Source organism: Elgaria multicarinata, chromosome 5 (genome assembly GCF_023053635.1).
Source record: "Elgaria multicarinata webbii isolate HBS135686 ecotype San Diego chromosome 5, rElgMul1.1.pri, whole genome shotgun sequence".
NCBI classification, from domain to species: Eukaryota; Metazoa; Chordata; class Lepidosauria; order Squamata; family Anguidae; genus Elgaria; species Elgaria multicarinata.
The window spans coordinates 89,900,295-89,921,346 of NC_086175.1; the positions used below are offsets into that span (position 1 = coordinate 89,900,295).

A 21,052-nucleotide genomic window follows, 5' to 3' on the forward strand; every position below is an offset into this window, starting at 1 on the left:
ACTGGGGGGGGGGCAGAATAGGAGGCTTACTACAGATAGCTGACCCAGAGCCCATTATGCCGCCCTGAGATCTTAATAATATAGGGCGGGATACAAATGTTTTAAATAAATAAATAATAAATAAATTATGGCTTTGAGTTGGCCTGGGCTATGCGATTCTGAGGATATCACCATTAGCCTTAAAAGAAATGGCGGTTCATCCCTGCGCTTCCCTAGAACTACGAAGCTTTTCAGTTAAAGACTTGGCTTTTAAAAATATATATGCAGCGAGGCACGGGCTCACCGGTACCCAAGCTGCAGTGCACGTTCGCTCCTCCTCCCCTGTAAACCTTTCCCAAGCCAAGCAGGTAGTGGCAGCAACAGTCTGGGCCCATGTGCTCCCTCCTGCCTCCTACCAACAGCCTCCCTCCCTTCTCTCCCCAGAGCCCTGGCACCGGTACAGAGCCCGCAGCTCAGTCAGTCACCACCGCTGGCACTGGGACTGCCTCCAAAGGCAGCAGTAGAGAATCCGAACCAATCAGCTTTCCGCAAGCAGCAAGAGCAACAGCTGCTACCATTTTTTTCAATTAACCTCATTCTCTAGCCCCACCATCTATCTCCCTGTGCAATGTTTGCTGTACTATTGTATTTGCGCAGAAATATATATACATATCTACTGCAGGGGGAAGGGGAACGTAGCAGGTGGGGTGAGAGATTTCACATAGTACTCATACCGGTGAAAAGATACATGAGCGTACAACACACAGTCGTAAAAGAGCCCAGTGCTTGACTTGCTAAGGAAACAGAAGGGGGAAACTGCGGATGCAAAATGAAAAAAAAAATAGTAGCTGTGATGGAGCCCAAAGACTCCTGAACAAACTTAGCAGTCATGGAATAAGAGGAGAGGTCCTCTTATGAATCAGGAAATGGTTAAAGAACAGAAAGCAGAGAGTAGGAATAAATGGTCAATTCTTCCGATGGAGGGAAGTAAATACTGGGGTCCCACAGGGATAGGTATTGGGACCAATTCTTTTCAATTTGTTCATAAATGACTGGAATTAGGAGTGAGCAGTGAAGTGGCCAAGTTTTCCAATGACACCAAATTATTTAAGGTTAGCTGGGAGAGTGGGCACCTAAATGGCAGATGGGGTTCAGTGTAAGCAAGTGTAAGGTGATGCACGTTGGGGCAAAAAAAGCCCAACTTCAAGTATAACCTGATGGTTCAGAGCTGGTGGTGACCAAACAAGAAAGAGATCTTGGGGTTCTGGTGGACAGCTCGATGAAAATGTCAACCCAGTGTGCGGCCGCTATAAAGAAGGCAAACTCCATGTTAGGCATTATAAGAAAAGGAATTGAGAATAAAACTGCCAGTATCATACTGCCTTTATACAAATCTATGGTGCAACCACACTTAGAATACTGTGTACAGTTCTGGTCACCACAACTAAACAAGATATTATAGAGCAGGAAAAAATGCAGAAAAGGGCAACTAAGACGATTAAGCATCTCCTCTATGAAGAAAGGTTACAACAGCTGGGATTGATTAGCTTGGAAAAAAGGAGGCTAAGGGGAGACATGATAGACGTGTACAAAATTATGCATGGTGTGGGGAACATGGATAGGGAGACATTTTTATCCCTCCCTTAAAATACTAGAACCTGAGGTCATCCCATGAAGTTGATTGGTGAGAGATTCAGGATAAATAAAAGGAAGTACTTCTTCACACGGTGCATAGTTAAAGTATGGAATTTACTACCACAAGGTGTAGTGATGTCCACCAATTTGGATGGTTTTAAAAGGGGGTTGGATAAATTCCTGGAGGAGAAGGCTATCAATGGCTACTAGCCCTGAGGGTTATGTGCTACTTCCAGTATCGGAGGCAGTAAGCCTGTGTGCACCAGTTGCTGGGGAACATGGGTGGGAGCATGCTGTTGCACCATGTCCTGCTTTGTTGGTCCCTGGTTGACAGTTAATTCTCAAACTGGGGGGAGGTAGCAAGTGGGGGTACCACAGGGCTCAGTCCTGGGCCCAGTGCTCTTCAACATTTTTATTAATGACCTGGACGAGGAGGTGTAGGGAACACTTACCAGATTTGCAGATGACACAAAATTGGGTGGGATCGCTAATACCCTGGATGACAGAAACAAACTTCAAAGTGATCTTGATAGGAATGAAATTTAATAGGTCTAAATGGCAAGTTCTACATCTAGGAAAAAGAAACCAAATGCACGGTTACAAGATGGGGGAGACTTGGCTCTGCAATACTACAAACGAGAAGGACCTTGGAATTGTGGTAGATCAATGAGAAGGATCTTGGAATTGTTGTAGATTTTTATTCTCCCAGTATTTTAACAGTCTATAAATTAATTTTAACTTTGCTGTTTTAAATTTGTATTTTAAATTTGTATTTTTTCATTGCTACTGTTTTTATCTTGGTTGTGCTTTTATATTGTATTTTATATTATGGTTTTATACTGTTGTTCTGTACTTTGAATTGTCTTAATTTTGTAAACTGCCCAGAGAGCTTTGGCTATTGGGCTGTATAGAAATGCAATAAATAAATAAATAAATATGAGCTAACAGTGTGATGTGGCTGGAAAAAAAGCAAATGCTATTTTGGGATGCATTAATAGAAGTATAGCTTCCAAATTGCATGAGGTACTGGTTCCTCTCTATTAGGCACTGATTAGGACTCATCTTGAGTATTGTGTCCAGTTCTGGGCACCACACTTCAAGAAGGATGCAGACAAGCTGGAATGTGTTCGGAGGAGGGCAACAGATGATCAGGGGTCTGGAAACAAAGCCCTATGAGGAGAGACTGAAAGAACTGGGCATGTTTAGCCTGGAGAAGGGAAGATTGAGGGGAGAACATGATATTAGGACTCAAAAATCAAAGGTTGTCACACAGAGGAGGGCCAGGATTTCTTCTCGATCATCCCAGAGTGCAGGACATGGAATAATGGGCTCAAGTTACAGAAGTCAGATTCCGGCTGGACATCAGGAAAAACTTAAGACAATTGAACCAATTACCTAGGGAGGTTGTGGGCTCTCCCACACTAGAGGCATTCAAGAGGCAGCTGGGTTGCTTTAATTCTTGCATTGAGCAGGAGGTTGGACTCAATGGCCTTATAGGCCCCTTCCAACTCTACTATTCTATAATTCTAGTTGGACCCTTGGTCTGATCCCGTATGGCACTTATGTTCTTACGATTTTTTGTGGAATGGGAGTTTTTTCTGGAGTCCAAGGGAGTGCTTTTGTGGGCCTGTGTGATTTCCCCACCTTTGCATGTTCAGTCTTAAAGTTCATGTGCTTCAGTTCTTCCTTTTTGTGGTATTGGTTGCTGGCTGTTGGGATTTCAAAGACTGCTCCGTCTCTGTGAACCCTTGGCCGCCAGTCCGCATTGATAAGGGGGGCGATCTGCATGAAGCCTCTAGCATGGGGACAGTTTTGTTTTGTTTTTTAAAATCCTTTCCCTCCCACGCCTGTAATTTTCATTGGCATAAAGTGCTCAAAGTTTTCACGGATCACATTTTTGTCAATGAAAATTACAGGCGGGAGGGACAGAAAGACGATCCAGACCACAGGAGAGGCGTAGAAAGGTTATAGTCCGCCCCACTCACCACGCTAGGGTCCTTATCTGGCGTACCCACCCCCCTCACGTTTACTTCAGAGTCGCTTTTACCATAACGTTTTTAATTCGACTCAGCAGCACCCATGAACTTCAGCAGCGCCAACGAGCTTGCTCTGCGCACTGTCTAGCAGCTCAGACGCGAATCAGATTCGAATGAAGAAGCCTCTTCGTGATGCAGCACGATCCTGCTCAGGTTTAGTCAGACCATCACGGGCGCTTAAAATGTCCAAATAGTGCGCATTCAGGATTGCATCGGCACTAGCTTTAGGGCGCAACCCTACGGACGTTTAGACAGAAAAAAGGTCCTGCAACTCCCAGCATTCCCCAGCCATGCTGGGAGTTGTAGGCCTCCCCCCTCCCCGGCAACTTTTGTAAACATCCGTAGGATCGCGCCTTCAACGTGGGAAATCTCGGCAACGCTTCTCGGAAACCGAGTATCCCTCGCCGGGAGCGCTCACATGATCAGGAGCTGCTCCGCCTCCCCTTCCTCCGCCCCAAACTCCCCGCCCCGTCAGTTCGCCGCAGCTCCTCGCACGCCTCCGGGGCCCGAGCTGGATTGGCTGCTGTCGTACGCGGCCAAGCCGCTCCCGCTTCCCGTTTCACTTTTCGTTCAGGCGAAGGGGGTTTCCATGCCGGCTTCCAGCGCTGAACGCCTCCAGAGCAAAACTGCCCCATATTTTCCGTGTCTCGAAGTTTGAACAGCCCAATCTGTGTCCGGGTAAGCCCAAGATACGCGACCCTCCAGTTTGTCTCGAACCTCCCCTCTGCGTCCGTACTTCTGCGTTAAAGGCTGCATGTATGCATGCCTACGCGAGAGTAAGGAAGGGCGCAATGCAATGCTATGCTATGCATGTTCAGACAGGAAAAAGCTCTACAACTCCCAGCATTCCCCAGCCAGCCTTGAATGGTGGGGGTCGTAGGCGTCTTTTTCCTTGTCTAAGCGTCCATAACATTGGCCTAAATTGCTTATTCTCAAGAAAGCGTCCCTAGGAATGTAGCCTTGCAGGACAATTCCAGGGATGTTTACACAGAAGTAAGTCCCTTCGCAGGCAGAGTTACGGATGGGAAAATGCGGGCTGACAAGGAAGGGCTGTGTGGTGAGGAGAGACGCGTTGAATACGCTTTCGTCTTCGGATCCTCCGCACTTGCTCCCGGAAACAGGAGCCAAGAACCAAGGAGCGGCTCTCTCGGCGGTGGGGAGGCGGCATGTTTGGAATAGGGGCGTTGGCAACGCTGCGCCTTTAGGAATGTGTCAAGTACCAAGCAGAGGGTCAAGGCTGCGATTTGTCTTCATTACTCTCGTAACAAACGACTCCCTCTTACTCCTTTGAGTTTTGTCCCCACTCCTACACTCCGAGAGGCGGCGACGACCAGTTACTAGGGGGAGTTGTACTGCCCGGAATAGAGTCGGAATCGACTTGCACTTTTAACTCCTGTCAGTCAGATTTCCTGGTTGAAGTCAGCGCGTCATTACAATTCCAAGATAAAAACGCGATGCCTAGGATTGGAGCATTGGATTGCAAACCTTATTTCAGAGTAGTCCCAGACAAAGCCCTCCTGATGGCACGCCAAAACTCTGGAGTAAGCAGTCTGGCCATTGTGGCTCTGGTGGAAAAGTTTAAGCTGGCTGGAGAATGCTGGGAGTTGAAGGACTTTTCTCCTGTCTAAGCATGCATAGGATTGCGCCCTAAAAGTACCTGTAGTCATACAGTTTTGTTTCATATACTATAACCTAGTGGTCATATAACACTTGTTTCACCGTGTCTTATGCTACACTCAAATAGTAACATGATTTGTATTGGTTGTGCATGGGCAGAAAATTGTAATTATGTATTTGTCCACATGTAGTGTATATTTGGTGCTTTTGCTGCAAAATACATGACAGGTTGCTGTGCTGTAGGCATTAATACAAGTTAAATTTTTCAGCAAATAAAAAAATAGTAACAGACACCTGCCTTTACTTACTATTTGCCATTGGTGGCTTATAACATCAAGTAGGGTAGCTAGGTGATTTTAGATGCTGGATTTAATGATCTTATACACACACACACACACACACACACACACACACAACTTTTAGAGTTGGTCTAAAGTTGGTAGCTTTCTCCTTTGCTTTCCACCTTAATTCCATGCTTTGCATTTGCTTCAGTTCTCTTAATTCATAGCACCATCATGACAACCAGAATAAAATGCCCCCTGCGTCTGCTGCCCTGATGCCAAATACATTTAAGGTTCAATCCTATGCATGTTTAGACAGAAAAAAGGCCTACAACTCCCAGCATGCCCCAGCCACTATAGCTGCCTGGGGCATGCTGGGAGTTGTATGACTTTTTTCCTATCTAAACATGCACAGGATTGTACCCTTACTTGGAAATAAGCACCATTTTGTTGTAGAAAAGCAAAGTATGTTTTTAAAGTAAAAATAATAAAATGAGCACCTGTTGATCCAAGAGTTTTCCCTCCCTGGCCGAGGGGGGCGGGGCAGGGCAGGGCAGGGCAGGGCCCTGGGAGGAAGCTGCTCTGCTGGATGGGGAAAGCCCCGTGGGCTGGACCTTCTCTATCCCTCCTATGCATGCATTCCTTTTCACTTCTACAAAGTGTGTACAAACTGTATGCATGTACATACATGGTTGAGAACAGTGCTTTTGCAAGATCCCTGGCCATATGTATGAAGCTTTGCATGCAATTTGTACAAAGTCATGCAAATGGAGGCATTTGTGACTGCACGGAGGGCTTGCTGCCTCCATCTACTCTTCCTTACATGTTTGGTCATGTGAACAGCACTTATATGGTCCCTACAAGGATCTTTCTGTGTTTTTGCAAGTTATAGCAACCTTGGTTAAACACACACAAACATACCAAAGAAGGAGGAGACTCAATTGATAGTGACTGGCAGAACCAGACCGAAATATATTTAATAAAACCACTGAAATTTGTGCATCTTAGTTTGAGGTGAACAGGGAATTCAAACACATTACAGTTCTAACCTTTTTTTTAATTAGAGACTTTATTGAATTTTTATCTTGTCTTTTTTGGGGGTAGGAGAGGCCAGGGGGACAGATCATGTGTTCGTGCTTGCTAGAGAACTATGTGGCTGCCATGGTGCTGAGTGCCGCTGGAGATGCCCTGGGCTTTTACAATAGAAAATGGGAGTTCCAACGGAGTGGTGAGAAGATTCACAATGAGCTGGCCCAAATGGGTGGCGTGGACAAACTCAACGTGGCAGGCTGGAGGGTCAGCGATGATACAGTCATGCACTTGGCAACTGCTGAAGCCTTGGTAGAAGCTGGGAAGACCCCGGACTTAACCCACTTGTATAAACTCATTGCCACAAACTACAGGGACTGCATGGACGACATGGTAGGACGAGCTCCAGGTAATCTTTCCTAAATGTTAACATTGAAGAAAATAGAAATGCTGTTGGGGTGTTGGATTGGAAACTGACTTTTCCCAAAGGCCTTCTGTCCTGTATCACTGCTATAAAAGCCCCATTTTATAGTTCTGTTTGACGCTTGGCAAACTTTATACCTCCCCCTGATAACAGAGTCGTTATTCAACTGTTTTTTCCAATCTGGCCTCTGAGCACAGCATAGGGGCTGTTGGGCTACAACTCCCATCACCCCCAGCCAGCATGGAATGTGGATGGTGGGAATGGTTGTCCCACACATTTGGAGGGTGCCAAGCTGGGAAAGGCTGCCAAGTGGATAAGAAAGAGCCAAAGGAGCCTAGTATTGTGATAGCAGTGTTTATTCACAGTGGCCCATTCAGAAGACACCTTAAACCATGTCTTTAACTACGGTGGTTAAGCCAGAAATGCGACAAAAGCTGGGGTGGGACACCCTCCAACCACAATTAGGAATGAACCAAACAATTATTTTTTTTTAATATATGGATATATTATTGTTCTTATTCTTATTGACAAGTTACATTATACTGCTTCAAACTATGTGAACATATTACTTATATGTCATAACCAATCACATTAGTATACAAACACATGCCATATCACAAATTTAAACAAAATACTTAGACAATTATTCTATTTCAAAAGTATACCTATGTATTGGTGGCGTGTAACATATACGTTAGTAGTAATCAAAATAAAGTACATTCGTATGATGAAAGCAACATGAGCTGTTTCGCTGGGAATGCTTCCTCAGGACATGCTATATAGAACATAAAAGCATATGGAATAACCATTACTTACATGGTATTTGAAAACAGCAATTATCCTTAACATTCTTATTGAAACCACTGCCTCCCTTCATTTAGGTTAAGCCAGCAAACCAGGCTGTTTTCAGAAGACACAAACCATGGCTTTAACCACAGGCTTTTTGCTTTATTCAGTATGGTTAAAGCTGTGGTTTAAGATGTCTTCTGAATGCAGCCTGGCTTTCTGGCTTAACCACTGTGGTTAAAGCCATGGTTTAAGGTGTCTTCTGAATGGGGCCCTTGTCTCCTTTCTTGCTCTCGTTCAAGGTGGTGTACGCTGTTGTAGCTCCTTTTAAGCTTTTGCTCGTCCTGTGAGGTAGGTTAGGCTGAGAGAAGCTAGGGTTCCTCCATGACCTTCAGTACTGAGCTGAGATGTTCTGATTCACCTGACCACACCCATAGGCAGCAGGAAGTGTGGAATCGTCCCATTCTGGCACTGTACAGCCATTCCATTCTTTAGTAGGACATGCTTCCCCGAAAGATTAGAAAAACCATTGGCTCCAACCTTCTCAGAGAAATTACCATGTTTAAAATACAGTGTAGTTGAGGACATTTCCATTCCATTACAGGGTTACCTCCCAATTCAATAAAACCTCACATTAAAAAATCCCAGCAAAGCCACCTTTCTCTAAACCAGGGTAGCTCCCTGAATGGCAACTTCTAAAGGTGCGGCCACCTGGTCACCTTATTGTTGTGAAAAGACTTGCATATATCCTTTAAGCTGCCTTCCCCAATCTGGTTTCTGCTAGATGTTTTGGGACTTCCTGTCAGTCCCAGCGCCATGGCCAGGAATCCTGGGAGTTGGAGGGCACCAGGTTGGGGAAGGCTGCCAGAAAGTGACACTTTCTTCATTTAAAGCTGTGGCCCTCCAGATATTTTTAGATTACAATGTCCATCATCCTGACCGCTAGCCAAGGCTGTTGGGAACTACCCTGGTTTAGAGAAAGGTGGCTTTGTCTGTGTTTCTCTTTTTAAAGTATTTTGCTCCTGACTGCTTCAGAATGAGAGAAGAGCTGCAGGGCATGCTGGGATTTTTGTTTTGTTTTAAATCAATCCCAAGATTGAGGAACCACTTTAAATTAAGGAAAGGATGCTGCCTTGTGTGCCATGTCTTCTCCCCACCCTCTCTATTTGCTTCCTTATCTGATGATCACATCTGTGGCTGAATTACATCTTTAGTGACTGAAATGGGGAATTTGGGAAGGATTGCTTGTTTGCTTGTACATGCTACAATCTGGATGTAGTTTTCCCGCAGATCTGTGAATGCTAATATATTTATTTGTTACCCGCCTCTCCCTCTGGATCGAGGCGGGGTACAACACAATTAAAAACACCATAAAGTACATAAAACTAATTCAAACATTTAAAACCAGTGCATCATTAAAAGCAGCACACCATTAACAAAGGCATTAACTTTTAAAGGGCCAAGTGTGCCAAAGATGATAAGCAGCTCAACATGGGATTTGTATGGGACATCTGTTCAGAAGTGAGATGGCTGCATCTTTCCATGCAAAGTTGTACCATATGTTCTGCAAAGGAATATTGTGGTGCACAAGGAAGATAAACTCATCACAGTACGCTGAAACACAATCCAGAGCGTTCCATTGGCTGAATTTGGTGGATGGTCTCTCTTAGAAGTGATGCATTTACTCATACTTAAGACACATTGAAATCATTGGGCTCCCCAACAATTTCTATTGACCTGACTGGAGTAATGAAGTGCTCAGTGGGTTGGATCCATATTTACTCATACTTAGAGTAGACACATTGAAATTAATGAGTCTATGTATGAGCAAATGTGGATCCAACCCATTGAGCATTTAATCACTCCAGTCAGCTCCCTATGGATCACTGGGGAAGCTTGCTTCCATACTTTCTGTTTTTGGAGGACTTGCCACCTTTCGCTCACTCAGGCATTACCGAGAATTCTGACGACATTGCTGCCAAAGAGTTGCATTCCCTGTTACCCTCCTGTTTTACCTCCATAAATACAACAACTGAAGACCCTGTTTGGGATTATTTTTCTGATTTGCAAAGCAGTATCGTGTCACCTGTCTTGGCTTGCTGCCCTTCCATGCCCTTCCCTCTATTCTGTTTAGAACCTGAGTTAGGCTTCTTTTTTTAAAAAAAATCTGGCACACTTAGGAAGCTGGGACCTTCTGCATGCAGAACAGGTGCTCTACTATAGACCTACCATCCTTCCCCTAAAAACTTCCTAGTTGTGCTGAAGCACAAAAAAATGTCATTGGCGTGCTCATGACAGCTCCAAATTGGTTGAAAATGGGGGCTTTCCGTCACACTAAGCTGTGTAAAGGCTTGCAAAGTAGTGTGATGTCTTACAGCAGAGGAAGGAATTCTCTGCTGTGGAATGGTCTCCCTAAGGAGAGTTTGCCTGGCATCTACACTATATCCTAGCAGACGCCAGGTGAAGACCTTTTTATTCTCTCAGCATTTTAACAGTCTATAAATTTAATTTTAACTTTGCATTTTAAATTTGTATTTCTGCACTGCTGCTGCTTTTATCCTGGTTGTGCTTTATCATGTTTTTATACTGTTTGTTTTATACTTTGAATAGTTTAATTTTTGTGAACCGCCCAGGGAGCTTTGGCTATTGGGCGGTATAAAAATGCAATAAATAATACTGTTTCGGTAGCGTGAGTTTCTACGCCAGTGAGGGTTTCCCCCCCACTCTCTTGAAAGAGGCATGGGGGAATCCCTTCCCCTCCTCCCGCACTGGCCCCCAAAATGGCTTCCAAATCAAGGCCGACATCACTGCTTTATCAGCCTCTCCCCAGCTTGGTGTCACTGGAAGGCACCCCCAAACTCAGAATCCCCCCATGATTTTTTAAAGAAAAGATAACTCATTACTGTATACTGTATTTGCACTTCAGTGCAACAAGAAAGTGCTGGGATTTTTTGTTTGTTTGTTTGTTTGAAAGCATTTCACTATCTGTAACTTTAGCTATGACAGAACCAACCCTTCTTCTCCCCCCAGTCACCCCCCCTCCAAAAAAAACCCCCTCAGAGATGCCACTTCTAATTACTCTCCTATGACCTGGGAAAACTGAATAAGATCCCTCTGGATCCAACCAAAAGTTTTTCTACGCCAGTATCCGGTTTCCCACAGTGGCTGACTAGGTGTCTCTGGGGAAGCCTGAAGCTGACCAATCGCACAGCAGCTTCTGATCCTGGAAAGACAACCTGCCTTTCTCCTTGCTTGCTTTTGTAATTTTTGTGGGTGCTCTGGAGTAGAAGTACCTCCTTAAAAACAACTACTACCACCACCACCTTATAAGAAATTAACTAAAAATGGTTCCCTTCTCCCACAGTTTATCAATAGCCAGCATGGGGTCCCGTCCCCCCCGCCATTGCTGTAGAGATGGGCATTGTGGGCATCATATCACACTGCATTTATGCGCCATGCAGAACCACTTCCAGTGAGTTGCAGGACAGCAGTGCCTGAACTGTGCTAATAGGCCCTAGAGTGGAGAAGGCCCCGGTTACTATGCTTACGTCCTTCTTTCCTGTGATGCTACCTCCTCCTTGGAGATTTCACCAAATGTAGCAATAGATACATCCACCCAAAAGGAACAGAAAACAAGAGTGTATGAACAAGAGACTTGTAAATTGAGAAAAAGGTTTTTATTTTTAGAGAGAAAGAAAGGAAGAAACTTGCTTCAGTGAAATGACTGTGAACCAGAAAATATAGGTAGGGTAGCATAGTGATTAAGGCCAGGAACCCACTATTGTGTGGGGAATCCCCAGTTTTGATTTCAGTTTCCTTTACTTTAAAAAAATAATAATCACTGGAACCCTTGTCTTTTGACCTCAGCTTGACTATCATGATAGAAATACTGGCCTCCCACTGTTACTCAGTTGGACTAAGATTATTGAGCTAAATGCAGCACTTTTCCTAAGTGTTTTGATTTCCCCAAAGTAAATGTTTGTTCTTATGGTGCCATCATGTGCACATATATGACATTTTCATATTTTGGAACTTTTGACTCTGGACATGAGCCCTCCTGTACTGAGGGCTTAATGATGAATCAGATGTACATATAATTAAAAAGTTGGCTGGGATTTTGTGTCCTGAAGACAGTCTGTTGCTCAGACCTTGCCAACTGATCATTTTGCTGAAACTTACGAATCCCACGGGATTGGTGTAGGGATGAGCAGTCCCCAGGTGGCTTTACCTTAGTAGCTCTGATACCCTAAAATTCCTCTAGGAAGCTCTCTAAAAATTGAACGTGAGGTAAAGTGACCATATGAAAAGGAGGACAGGGCTCCTGTATCTTTAAAAGTTGTATAGAAAAAGGAATTTCAGCAGGTGTCCGGGAAAGCTGCCAATAGACCAGCTAATTGAACGGAGATACAGACGTGGGCAGCGTGCCCAGACAAACTCCAAGAATTCAGCCACAAACTCAGCAACACACGCTGGAATTTGTCTTTATCTGTGCTATGAAATAACACAGTTCACTCTTTAATATAAAACGTTTTAAACATAAGCAAAGTCCAGTTCAGTTCCAAAAGTCAAGGGCTTACGAGAGGTAGAGAGAGTCCAAAAAGCAATCCAGAGGTCCAGGGATAGGAGCAGGTCACGAATTCCAAGCCGGTCCAAAGTTCAATCAGGATACAAGGTCAACACAAGCCGAAACAGGAAGCAAGAGCTTTCGCCAGGATGCTCAGTTAATCTCTGGCAAGTTCTTGTTGCTTCCCAGCTCTCTAAATACCCCTCCCTGGCAGCTACAGGTGTTCCCTATTGAGTTGGCGTCTAGTATAAATACGCAGAGATCTGCGCCGGGCCTCCTTTTCCGCCCTATGATGTCTAAACAACTGTGCAGGTAAGTTTGTTGTTTCTCCCTCTGTGTCTTCTGAATTGGCCAAGCTCCCTGCTGGTTTAATCACCGGCACACTGGTACTTGGCTCTGCTTCCCCTTCATTCTCTGAGTTGGCCCCACTCCCAGCTGGCACCAGTTCAGCAGCCGTGACACTAGCCTCTGCCTGCACAGGTTCTGTTTCCTCCTCCTCTGAGTCCATCCCCAGCAACTCCTCAGAGGGCCTAACACTAGGTGTCATTTGTATGCATGCAGCACTTCCTGAAATTCCCCCTTCATCACAAAGCTGCAGGAGCCCTGCTCTCTTTTGTACCTGGTCACTCTTTCTAAAGAGGGCAGGGCTCCTGCAGCTTTAACTGTTGGGATGAAGAAGGAATTTCACCAGGTGCTGAATGCATACAAATGACACCTACTGAAATTCCCTTTTCTGTACAACTGTGAAAGATACAGGAGCCCTGTCCTCCTTTTCATATGGTCACTCTACATAAGGGGCTGCATTATATTGGGGCTATTCACACAACACACTAACCCACACTCAGTGGTTGAGTGTGGGTTGTTTGTTGAACCGTGGGTTGTTTATTCAACTATAGGTTAGTGTATTGTCTGAACCCAGGATATTTTTTTGCAGGGTGGCTTGTTAGCTACGCAGAACAATCCAACAACAAACCATGGATTCTCAAGATGGTTTGTTCAAGTAAAATAAGTCACATTGCATGGTTAACAAGCCATCCTGCAGAAAATGCCCTGGGTTTAGACAACACCCTAACCCACGTTTCAACAAACAACCCGCAGTTCATCGACAACCCACAGTCAACCACTAAGTGTGGGCTAACTTGTTGTGAGAACATCACCATTGTCAGCCATTGATCCATAGAACTCAGTATTGTCTCTATCAGCCTTCCTCAACCTGGTGTCTCCAGGTGTGTTGGGCTACAACTCCTGTCACCCCAGCCAACATAGCCAATGATAAGAGTTGCAGTCCAATGAAGGCACTGGGTTGGGGAAGGCTGGTCTCCCTTGATTGGCAGTGGCTTTCCAGGATTTTAGACAGGAGTCTTTCCCAGTCCTACCAGAGATGCCAGGGATGGAACCTGGGACCTTTTTCACGCAAAGTATCTGCTCTATCACTGAGCTTCAGTCCAACATGGACAATACACTTTGTTAACAGTGTTTGATGGAGCAACCAAATGGGGAAGTTACAAGCAATCAGAATCATTGATCAGATGGTTTATCATTGTTATATTAAGTCAGCAATGGGAATTGTGTTTGGGGTGGGGGACCAGATGACACTGCCTCCTGAGACCTCCATGGGCTGGATAACATCAGGGGCAGGGGCTTTCCCCGTGATGTCATCTGGTTCCTGGATGGCTTTGTTTGTTCTGCACTTGCCCCTGTTAGGGAGGATGCTGGACAGGCAAACCCATTTAGTGCACCACTTGCCCTCCCAATTGGGAGAATGAACTGCTCTCTAAAGGGAATCCCTCCTGTTTCCTATCAGGGATCAGAAATAACAGTGGAGAATCCCCCTTAGTGTACCATCCTCCCTTCTAATCCCTGCTAACTTTCATGGCTTGAGGCGGGGCTATGGAGGGAGCCCCTGGTGGCCAAATGAAGACCCTCCAAGGGCCCGAGGCTCCCCATTCCTGTATTAAGCCATCAAACTGCAATCCTATATATAGCTCCTTTGAGCATTGTGGGATTTCCTTCTAACGAGATCTAGGATTGCAAGAATATATTTTCTTGTGATCTGTGACTCAGAATATACAAATGAACGTAGGAAATCCTATCAGTTCAAAAGGTTTGTATGTGGCAAGTCTGGAAGAATGCAACTGCTTCTTCTGACTGAAGTTTATGTAGATTTACATATTGCAACACTTCCCTCATGGTGCATCTTGAGTATCCTAAGTGAATGAGAGAGCAGTAAGTAGATACTCCAGTTGTGCCATGGCTGCTTTAATGTTAAGCCTGTCGTATCTGTGAGCTTTTGGGTGGTGGAATTAAAAAATGCAACAGAGCTGCATGGGATGCTTTGATTATCCATCGCCCTGCAGGCGAGGATCCAGGCAGTGGGTAAGGAACAGTGGAGGCATTTTCACCTCCCTCCTTAAACAGCATTTAGAGCTAGATGGGCCTCTGAGCCCTTCCAGCTGGCTTACCCAGTGGGCAGGGGTGGGGACGGGGGACATTGTGGATCCATGTCCACCTCTTCATTCCCCTCCCCAGTCACTGGCATGTCCACTTTCCACCTGCACTCCCCGGTCCTTGTCTGAGTCAAGAAGAGTTGCTGTGGATGTTCCATCGTGGCTGGAGTTGGGTGGGGGATCCCCACTTGGCTCCCCCTCCCAGGTCATAGCTCCATCTCTGGCTTCTGGCGAAGGGAATCCACCATATACTATGGCCCCTGTGATGCCCTACCAGGGACCATAGGATTGTTATGTAAGGAGAATTCTGTTGAATCAAATTAAAAGTCCATCTAGTCAAGCACTCAGTTTCCAACAGTAGCCAACCAGATTTCTCCAGGAAGCCTACAAGCTACAAGCATAGTCTTCTCCCATTGATTTCTCCCCCTAGCACCCAATATCATCCCAACAGAAAGATTCTATTTACCTAACATCTTCCATGAATTTCTCTGTTCTTTTCGAAAAATGGTTTGAGGAGGGATTGTATTGGTGTGGAAACTTACAGATTCTGCACAGGGTGCTTGCTTCATATGAAAGGTTTGCAGCATGCAAGGAGCCACTGCGCATTCAAACTGTGGCAATAATGTGCCTGGGGTTCGTATACATTGCCACACAGTAGTTACAAGAGCAAATTGCCAATCAATTCTTTATAGAAAGGATCATGTTTTATTTTTCTTAAAAAGTATCCAATACCATGATCTTCTTCAGTTTTACGAGTTGAACAAACCATGTGGTCTGTGAGACAACAGAAGCAAATAGTGCTAGGGTTTCATTCTCCTGATCAATGGGAGCTATGATCTTAAGTGTGTCAGTTTGTTAATATTGGCAGAATCAAGAGATGTGCTTCACAATACCTGCCCTGCTGTTTGCTATTGAAAAAGCGCTCAGGTAGCTGGGATAAGTAGAATTTTTTAAAAGAGATTTGTTCTCCATATTCATTTGCTTAAGGAAGAATAGTTTCTGGGACACACAAGGATTCCATTCCATGAATGCGAGCAGATAAAGAAATAGACCCCCGCCCCGCACACATTTTACATATCTCAGCAATGGTAGTTTTCTAATTGTAACATGCAGCCTGCATGCACTTCCTCCTTGATATGGACTTTGTCACTTCCTGATTTTCATAGTGCATTCTTACACACATTCCCACACAGCAGCAGGGCAAAACGGTGACATTCTGGCTCAGTTCAGACAACACGTTTCTCAATGGTGGTTTTAGAATTCCACGGTGGAATTTTTACCCCGCTGTTGAGAATTGTGTTGTCTGGCAGGAAATATCCACGCAATGGAGGTTTTTTTTGTGGAAAACGCTCCACACAGAATATCCACGCTGTGCAGAGGAGAGTTCCTGCACAACTGTTGTGTTGTGTGGAGGGCTCTGTCAAGTTTTCTGTGGCATTGAGTTGACTATTCCCACTGGCTACAGAGTTCCCTGGCAAGAGTGGTGAAAGGAGTGAGTGCTGCTCTACGAGAGCTGTGGGGATTGGTTGGTTTTTTTTTTGCAGCAATGGCTAATGGGATACCATTGGGAGGATTGGGCGAGGAGAGGTGGTGGAGGAACTGTTAGTCAAACGTCGCAATGGATTTTACTCAACTCCACAGTAGCCCACAGTCACACAACGGTGGAGTTGGAACATGTTGTGTGGGGAGTACCTCCTAAAAACTCAACCGTTGAGTTTTCACACTGTGTTGACTACCGTGTTGTCTGAACTGAGCTGCTTACTTGACAGCAGTTTAACAGATGAGTTTGTTTGAACCTACTTTCTTCTTCTCCACCTGTATCAGTCATTGGGTCTGCCAGATTATAGACAGGAGGAAAAGTGTCCTACCCAGGTGAGAACCAGAAGGACCACTTCCTCCCACAACTACTCATTCATTGAGATCTACTTCAGAAGCTTTGCTCTGGATTTCCTTTGTGAAGATTTTGCAAGAGGGTATTCAGAGCAGAGCCTTTTCCACAGTGGCACCAAGCCATTTGGGACGTCTTCCTTTGGTGTGTGCAGTCTGTCCTCCCTTTTGGCAGCACGTAAAAACTATTTTATTTCAGAGGGCATTTGGGGCTTCTGGGCTGTGTTCTAAGTTCTGTTTCTCAGGTATAGGTTGAACCCCGTTATTTTATTGCTGCTTGTGTGTTTTAAGGGTGCGTTCTTATTACTGTTTCATTGTTACACATTTAATGCTTTTGCTTCAAGGTTGTGGAAACCCCCTTCCCTTCCTTGAGGTCCTTTGGCATGAGGTGGTGGCATATAAATACCGTAATAAAATTTCAGGAAGTCATTGCTTGCCAAGTGACAGGTGGCTGGCAAAGTGGTGTATGATTATGCTGAGGGCACATAGATAAACTGGAATTGTCTTGTAAGCTGTGTGGTTGGGCTGAGGGCATAGGGACACAGGTTGAGGACACTCAGGCCACAGCTAGACCTAAGGTTTATCCTGGGATCATCCAGGGTTCACCCCTGCCTGAGCACTGGATCCCCTGTGTGGAACCTAGGTGGACAGGTTTGACCCCTGGATGATCCAGGGTTAAACCTTAGGTCTAGCTATGGCCTCAGTTTAAGCTGCAACAGAGCATTTTAGGTACTTGTACAAGGTTCCCCCCTTTTCCATCCTTCATAGGTGGTACCTGCATGCAAAATGCACTGGATTTGGATCCAGAAAATCCAGAGAGCTGGAAACCCAACTTCAATGAAGCAGCAGGAGGGTGTGGAGCAGCTATGAGATCCATGTGCATTGGACTGAGATTCTGTCATCCAGAACAGCTGGAAACCCTGATTGCAGTCAGCATAGAGAGCGGACGCATGACTCACCACCATCCCACGGGCTACCTTGGATCCTTGGCTTCTGCCCTCTTCACTGCTTACGCCGTTAATCACAAGCCACCGCACGAGTGGGGGAAAGGATTGATGGAGGTGCTGCCAAAGGCACAAGTCCATATCCAGAAGTCTGCTTGCTTTGTGGAAAAGAATTTGGAGCACTGGTGAGCTTGTGTGTTGTGTTTATAGCGGCTTGAAGGCCCTAAGGGTATCCTATAGATCAGGGGTGGGCAGACATCAGGCTTGTGGATCAACTTTATTTATTTATTTTTTACAGCCTGGAGATCCGCCAACCAGATCCTAGTGCAAAGACAAAAAAATGAGCCTAAGAACTTGTTTTGAATAACAAAACTGGATAAAGCTTAGTCTCTCCATATAAAAATCCATTCCTGTTTACCCCCAAACTCTCTTCATTTCAGCAGCATAATTTAGGGCAGGGAGGAAGTCATTTTGTTGCTGCTGTTGTTTTAACAATTTGGAATCAGAAATCCTTGCTGATTTGTTGTAAACCATCCAGGGTTCTACCAGTAGATCCAGATTTACCTTCCACTCACCCCTGTGATAAATTTAAATAGGTACAAATATGATGCAATGTATCCTATGCTGGAAACCAACATGGTGACTTCCGCATAGAGGAGAGGGAACAGACAGTGCCTTTTACCCTAAAACCTTGAAGCGTTGTCCTCAGAGAATAGTGTCTCAGCAACAGAGAGAACATTTGTTGATCTATAGCTATTGCCAAACCTGTCTTCATAACCTAGGTCAGAACAGGCCACCTTTTCAAGCCTTGGGCAATTTTAGAAACTGTCCTGGGTACTACCACAAAATGGCTACCATAGAAGGGATAGCAAAGGACAAGTAACCTGCTTAAAGGATGGAGTACAAGGCAGAGGGTAGGGGCTGAGTTGCACTTAACAACTCCTTTAAACCAGAGTTTTCAGCGCCAACAGAAACCAATTTCACAGCAATCAGAGCTATAGAGTTCACTAAAAAGAAGTGGGAGGGGTTAGGGCACCTTAGTGGGTGCTAAGAAAAGTGTCCAGGAGTGCATTGATGCCTGTGGGTATCCTGTTGTTTGTCCCTGATCTAGAATGTCAAAACCTTCTACATTCATTTTAGGTCCACTTGTTCTATTTATGTAAGATATATTTCAGGATTTTTTTAATGCAAAATCCTACATAGATATGTGCTTGCACCCTTTCCTCTATTATTATACATGCTCTTTGTTGAGTTAGGATTTTGAGAAAAACTTTGGATTTCTGTTTATATTCCATAGGAACTACTTTGAAAACCAGTGGAAGAGGTACCTGAAAACCAGAGGCATTTCAGATGGCAAATCCCTTCCTTCCTTCCCGGCAGTATATGGTGTGAAAGAGAGAGATCAATTCTATAAGGATTTGAGTTTTTCTGGCTGGGGAGGCAGCAGCGGGCATGATGCTCCCATGATTGCTTACGATGCCTTCCTTGGTTCTGAGAACTGGACTGAGCTAGCTCAGAGGGGTTTCTTCCATGGTGGGGACAGTGACTCAACCGCAGTCATTGCTGCATGCTGGTGGGGGGCAATGCATGGCTTCAAAGGGGTCAGTGCAAGTAACTATAACGAAATTGAATACAGAGACCGATTAGAGAAAGTAGCAAAGGAGCTCTATCACCTTAGCTTGGCTTCAGAATAGTTCAGTGGCACTTGGAGATGGTGAGACCGAAGGGACTTGCAGAGATCAAGAATTTGCTAATAGGCTCTGCTGCTGCTTAAGCTTATCAAAAACACAATGCCATAAGGCAGAGATTTAAATATAGCAGAATAAAATGCTAGCTGAGTTAACACTGAGCAAAATCCAATGTTGTGCAAGTGGAATTACACATGTGATTAATTTTTGTGAACCGCCCAGAGAGCTTCGGCTATTGGGTGGTATAAAAATATAATAAATAAATAATGTGAAACAGGACTCCCATTGCTGGGTTTGCTCTGCAGGGTCCCCTAAATCTCCTGAGCACATTTTCAGTGCACTAGTTGGGACAGCTTGTGAGGCAGGGGAGGAATCCCCCTACTTCCCCATTCTACTGATGGAAGCCATGCCAACAAGCAGGAGATAATTAGTTATCCTCCCCCCAGGTATGGCCAGGGGAGAGGATAGGGCAAGCTGTCCAGTCTTATCTTCACGTGCTAATAAAATGTAGAAAAACTAGGAATTGATGCTGGAATGTGGGCTGTAGGATACAAAAGGAACTAGTTGTGGGCTGTATTTCTAAAATTTGCCATGAACACAGATGTCTGGTATAATTTTCATGCTCCTTTGATGTATTTAGAAATGAAACGCTTAAAGAGTTTTGCATCTAGACATGCTTTACTGTCAAAACCTACCCTTTATGGGCTACAAATGACTTTTTTTAGATTGTAGAAAAGATTTGGGTAGCAGGTAGTATAATCTGAGGTCTCTGTTACTGAATTTGCTTTCAGATAATCTTGCCTTGCCCTGCTTCTCTTTCACTTTTGAGTTTGCCTTCCTCTTTCCCCTCTGATTGGCCAACTACTAGCTGCACTGATGGCCTGCCTCGACTGAAGCATCTGAGTGTTTTTAGTCGTAGCATCTACGACTGTAAAAGCAACTTCTGAGCATCTTATTAAAGATGAGGCTCCACAGCCACTGTAGAATTAACTTCAGCTTAAAATGTCTGTAAAATCTTTGCTCAGAATAACAGTGCAATGCTATATATGTCTACTCAGGAGTAAATCTGAGTTCAACAAGGCCTGCTCTTAAATGAACAAAAACATAACCAAGAGACAGGGATGCAGACCTTTACCTTGGTGAGAATGGCTTTTTAGGGCACATACGGGGTGTGTGTGTGCCTCCTAATGTTTTTTGTGCCTAGGAGAATAAAAGCCAAATGAGACCGAATTTGTAGGAGCTGTTCCTGAGGTGAGCTTTCTGAGAACGTTTAGCCTTCCCTCCCCCCCATGAAGGTTAATTTCTAAGCGTGACCCTTAAATACAGGGTCTGAAACAGGATTTGAAAATCTAAAGCAAGAATGCTAGTGACCCCCCTTGGCCCAGATATTGCCATCTTACTTGCATTTTAAGCAGATGGAAGTTATTTTTCTTTGCTAGTTTTGCTTCATTATAACCATTTCTTTTGCTTCACTGGTTGCTAATCAGCTGAGAGATCTTTCATTTGTTTGTCCTGTTTGGGTTCATATTCACATGTAGGAATGGTATTTGGTATTAAGTTCACTTTCTCCTTTAATCAATACCTTTGAAATACCTTTGAAATGTGAATAAAGTTTTTAATCATTCAAATGTGCTGCCTGCATTGTACCTCAGAGAATTCTGTGGGAAGAGAGTAATAGCTTGGGCTGAATCCAGGGAAGGAAATCTACATTAAAAGCTTGTAGGGTACTCCTCAA

At 44.6% G+C, this 21,052-nt stretch overlaps 1 protein-coding gene across 2 annotated transcripts; it reads left to right on the forward strand.

Annotated features, from left to right (window-relative positions):
* The first annotated feature begins 4,176 nt into the window (after positions 1-4,176).
* ADPRH (ADP-ribosylarginine hydrolase) lies at positions 4,177-20,945 on the forward strand. 2 transcript variants are annotated; one of them, XM_063126785.1, is made up of 4 exons: positions 4,177-4,328; positions 6,653-6,986; positions 17,454-17,814; positions 18,927-20,945. In XM_063126785.1, exons 2-4 carry the CDS (start codon positions 6,674-6,676, stop codon positions 19,321-19,323), a joined length of 1,071 nt encoding a protein of 356 aa, XP_062982855.1. In that variant the 5' UTR covers positions 4,177-4,328; positions 6,653-6,673; the 3' UTR covers positions 19,324-20,945. The 2 variants fall into 2 exon arrangements, with proteins under 2 accessions (XP_062982855.1, XP_062982856.1); XM_063126786.1 differs by having other exon boundaries at positions 4,177-4,322; positions 6,656-6,986.
* Positions 20,946-21,052: the final 107 nt, after the last annotated feature.